General features: G+C 47.2%; 1 protein-coding gene across 1 annotated transcript in view; it reads right to left on the reverse strand.

Moving 5' to 3' along the window:
- Nucleotides 1-5,137, reverse strand: part of SCAMP4 (secretory carrier membrane protein 4) — a gene marked incomplete at its 5' end in the record, with an annotated part of 8,667 nt that overhangs the window by 1,533 nt on the left and 1,997 nt on the right. Inside the window, 2 exons of the mRNA XM_010182908.1 lie at nucleotides 483-584; nucleotides 3,725-3,881. Of these exons, the coding sequence (XP_010181210.1) occupies nucleotides 483-584; nucleotides 3,725-3,881 (259 nt within the window). The remainder of the gene's footprint in view (nucleotides 1-482; nucleotides 585-3,724; nucleotides 3,882-5,137) is intronic.

Below are 5,137 nucleotides of genomic sequence, written 5' to 3' on the forward strand. Positions count from 1 at the left end.
AGGTCTCTAGAGACAGAAAGTTAAAATGCCAAACAATTATAACATAACCAGGGACAGACACTAAAATGCTCCCATTTATTTTAGGGCAACTCTCACAATACTTGCTCTATAGGCCAACAGTGAGTCATCATGCACTGCTCACCATGTGCTGTGAATAATTTGAGGGCAATGCTAAGACAGGATCAGATGTATCTTGAAACTGGCTGGTTAAATGGTAAACAGAAATGGATATTGTAGGAAGGTGCTGAAAAGAACAAGCAGGTTAAAATATCCGACTTCTGCCAGTACAGCAATGAAAACAGAGTTGTGTACTCTGAAAGCAGATATAATTATGCCACAGAGGAAAACAGAAAGCTTCTTCCACTCCACCCTGTACAGACTCCCACCAGTTTCTCAGAAGTTCACGGAAACTGCCCACAGCCTGAAACTCTCGCATGGGAGCTGAGTGCTCAGCTCTAAGACCGTAAGTGCATCCTGCTTACCAAGCTCCCCATCCAGAGAAACCAATCGCCTGCAGGATCGTCAGGATAAACTGTGCGCCAAAGATGAAGAAAAAGGCCATAAAATTAAATGAGCTGTCCGACCTGTGAAAGAAGAGAGGAAGTTAGGGGGAGACTGGCACCTCACATTGCTTCACACTGATGCTTGACCCCATCACGTACAAACCCTCAAATGTGGTGTCTCAGAAGAGATCCCTTCACAGCTCTGTACTTTGAAGGCCCCTCCTCTTTAAAAAAAAAGTGAAAGAACGCAGATCCATGAATCACCAGCGCTTAATCTCTTCCAATAAGCCCAACTCCTGCAATTGCTCTATCAAATTAATAGCACATATGATGACACATGAGGAGAGGCGGTATCCTGCAGAACACAGAGTACCTGAATTGTTTCTCTGAACACATGAGGACAGCACAGTTCGAGACCTGTGCAGCTCAGCCATGGGCAAGTAGGCACAAGGGGGCCTGAACACTGGCAGGCAGAGTTTGCCCATACACTAAACATGATCAGTGAGCATGAGAAATCCAGATGGGAATGTCTCAGTGGCTGCTTGTCATCACGCTTACACACCCACAGTTAATAACCAAGCACTGGGACATAATAGGAGGAAAAACAGCCACGAGAGAAGCGGGCAGTGCCCTGTCTGGGGAAATGCAGAAAGATACATTCACATCGCTGTGGGCTTCACATCTCCAGGATGTGCAGGTTGAGAGCATCCTGAATATGTGAGGTCCTTTAATTTATGCAGGTATAGCAGGCAGCACGAGTATGATCCCAAACAAGAAGGGTGACTGGGTATGTTCACCACCTCTCTGCCAAGGATGCACTGGGGCACAGGATCATCTTGTCTGAATTTTGGCTCTGCCACAGAACTGCAGCAGAACATCTTCATCCCATTACAGTCGATACGTCAGCCTTTCATTGTAAGCCCAGGCATACCTGAAACTCCCCAAACTATAATTTTTAATGACACAAGTAATTCCCATTCTCTCGAGGACTCAAAGATCCCATGATTTACAGAACAGATTTACAAAATCCACTTCAGTTGCTTATGAGGCAGCTTCATGCAAGGAGGAGTTACCAAAAAAGCTCCAGTCATTCCTAGCTCCTGCTCAAACCCAGAAAGTATTTAAATATTTATTAGCATTATAATTCTAGCCCCTAATGCCTAAAGAGGAGATGAGGCAGGCAGGACCCCAGGCTCTGGAGAGGTGAATGCAGTGGATCCTGGCTTGTCCGACACCAGTGGAAAAGCCTCCAGCCAGACCCCTGCCACTCTGAGCCACGTGCATTGGTACAGTCACCCTCCATCTTTCAAAGGACAGCCACAAAGATGCAGTAGAAATAAATTTGCCATCCCTGAGTATCCTCATGATCTCGCCCTTAAATATCACCCCAAAGTACAGCATTGTGAAAGAAATACTTTAAACATGGACTGTTCACAGTAGTGCCTATCATAATCCAATTAACAAAGATTAGGCTCGAAGCTGAGCCTTCAAACAGACCCTTGCAACTACGACCTGAAAGGGCTGGAGGAGTCTTCATTTGAAAGGATCTGTGGGAATTAGTGAGGATACCCAGAAAAGGTGATTTCTGATCCAGCTTTCTGGTGCAGATTTGCAACAGCTTTGCCCTAGCACCAAAGCTCTGCAGCTAATTTAATTTTGGATGCAGACGTATGACGAAGGTTTTACGAAAGCATCCTCGCGGTACATCATGCCAGTATGGAAGGGCTGCCTCTTCCCAGAACGAGCAACGCAGGTGGGTCTGACTGTGCTTTCCTGAATCACAACTACTGGCAACTCCCCAAGAAACAGCGCTGCCCCACCACGGGGTTTTTCAAGCCTCTTCTACAACTGATGTCAAAGTCAACAATCTCTGGGCTTCCCAGTCTGTCCCTGGGGCTTATTCTTTTTTTAACTGGAGAAGTCTTTACACAGAGTAACCTCGGGGACCTTTCAGTATGCAGTTGCATAAACATATACAAACAACATTAAAGAAATAATTAGAAACGGTCCTTGTGAAGCCCAGAGGAGGTCAACAGGGAGGAGTAATTTTTCCCAGACTTCAGCATGGAAGCTGCTCTGAGAACAGAGCTCCAACCCGCACTCGGAGGCCCTCGGGTTTCTAACTAGGGATGGGAACAAATCCCCAGCCCCAAAGGACAAGAGTTCAGAGCTGGTATTTTCATGTATTTTAAAACTTTCAGATGAATCCAACTCGGTGGCCTTCCATTTCCATCAGAAATTATCCTCTGCTGTACCCCATAACGTTGTCACTGATGTTTTAAGCACCTCCAGCACATTAACTGCCCGGTGTTGTTAGTATACAAAGCGTAAATTCGGGAGAGCATTTAAACAACTAATTTAGCGTGTGCTAAATAGACAGGACCCCACCTGCCAACTCCCATTTCTATCATCTGCTTTTGTTGTTATCTAAAACAACTAATCACAGAACCTGGTGAAGCATCAAAATCCAGAGTGTTCTGGTAATGGGGAACCAGAAAGAGCTTCACTTCAGAGTCCAAATCCGTGACTGGTGTGTGGGGTCTGCTGGTGACCCACAGTGGGACACTGGGCAGGTCCCTCCCCTCCTCTGTGCTTCCTCTCCCTGCATCAGGCTGGGAAATGCTCAGGACCTCCACAGATCCGACAAGTATTATGCATTAATGTCTGGATAATGCCTTCTGATCCACAGCAAGCATGAGCAAATGCAAATTATTATTAATTAAAGTGAAAATGTAGGATGGCTTTAAATATTTGTAGAGTTTCAGAAGGACTCGCTCCAGGGAACTGCTTTTATCTAAAAAGCAAACCAGCCAAGCTCTCAAGTATCTAGAGACAAAAAACCAAGAGTTCTCAAAAACTAATAACTTAACAGTCTTCCATCAAAATACACCTCAGTGAAGCTTTACCAAATCAGTATCTTAATGTTATACTGATACAAGGGTGCTGCTAACTTGAAATATTCAAGTAAGAGACGAAATTCACCCTTGCATAAGTTGCAAACTACTCACTGCTGCTCACCTCCAACCCATGGCAGGTGATCCTCAGTCCTACACTGAGTATTTAAAAGTAGCCATGTTCTTCATCATTTTGAAAGTAAACAAGACATTCAGACTTAATCTTTATCCCGGACAGACAGATCTCCATAGGGGCACTCCCCTGTAACAACACATCTCTCTCCCAGAGGAAACAGAAACAAAACTGCCTCATGGGCTCCCACTTACCGAAAGGCTTTGTACGCAGGTCGGAACCAGCAGACGTAGCCGCAGGGACTGAAGAGGATGAGCCAGAGGATGGCCAAACCAAAATTGACCCCATAGCCTCCTCCGATCCACCATGCCAGGCACGCAACGATATTCACTACCAGCGTGATGCAGTAAACTGTAGAGGGCAGAGGAAAGAACGTGAGGTTGTGCAGTTTAACATCTTCACGCAAAAATGAAACAGATGCCCGGTATTATGATAAGAAGGGTCCGCGCTGCAGTGGGAAACTCAAATCCAATAACAAAGCCGCTTCAAACGAGTTGCAGGTTCCTGCGTGGCCCCAGGGGCTGGCAGCACGGACACAGCCATCTCCAGAGGGCTTGCTGTGGCAGAGGGGGTAGGAACCTCTTTTGGGACCTGCCAAAGGATGGAGAGCTGGGTGGCAATCAGTGTGAACAATATAAGAATCAGGCCAGTATTATGAAATACAAGCAAGGTTCAATCCTCATTGGTATCAAAACCCCATTATGAGAGGAGGGGGGTGTAAAACACTCAATATGACTTCGGTCTCTGTGCTTGCCGAGGCTGCCTGGGGAGCTATCACAGAGCCACACAGTGCCTTGCAGGCACTCTCTCTGCTTCCCTGAGCCTCCAAGGAAGCCTGGAAGTCAGCTTCGGGGCTTGTAAGTGCTGCCTTGAGCAAGGGGATAAGCAAACTCCAATCAGGCTGAAAACACAAAACCATAGGGGTGGCTTAAAGGCCCTTTCACATCCCTGTTTCTGCCACTCGGATAAAAAGGAACAGTTGACAGCAGCCCCCAGAGGACACCAGAGCTGCTCTAAGTATATGTACATGAAGTGACGTGGCTCCCCCCTTTCTCTGAAGCTCAACATCACCACAAAGCAGGGCTGCACACTTCCTAGCTGCTGCAGGCTGAGCTCAGCCCCCATGCCAGGGGCTCCCCTCAACACCCCAGGGACTCCCAGCAGCTGTCCTTGCGTTCCCCCAGGCTCTACCACTGTTGAAGAGGCTTAGCCCAATTACAAGCTCACACTTTGGAAAACAGGTGGTAACTCTTAAAACACTTGGCAGTAACCTGTATCAGTCAGCACAGATAAACAGAAATGAGAAGGCAGAAGGTCCAAACACAAAAGACCCTTCAGTGCTGCCTGCTGCTGAACTTACAGGAACATGTTGGACGTTGGTCTCATTTATTGAGTCAAAATTACAGCCCTGAATTTCTCTTCACCTGTGTAAGTGAGCACACCCTACCCATTCCTTGCTTCACAACGTGTGGTGGCTCTGCAGAACCCCTGCACATCACCGGCCTGGACCCCTGATGCCCAATGCCAGCCTGGCCTCTCCTCGTGACTCGTCTCTTTCCTCCTCTTGGCACAGACCCACTTGCCTTCACACAGCCCAGGGCCTGCTG

This window comes from Mesitornis unicolor, unplaced genomic scaffold (genome assembly GCF_000695765.1).
Source record: "Mesitornis unicolor isolate BGI_N332 unplaced genomic scaffold, ASM69576v1 scaffold27414, whole genome shotgun sequence".
Lineage (NCBI taxonomy): Eukaryota > Metazoa > Chordata > Aves > Mesitornithiformes > Mesitornithidae > Mesitornis > Mesitornis unicolor.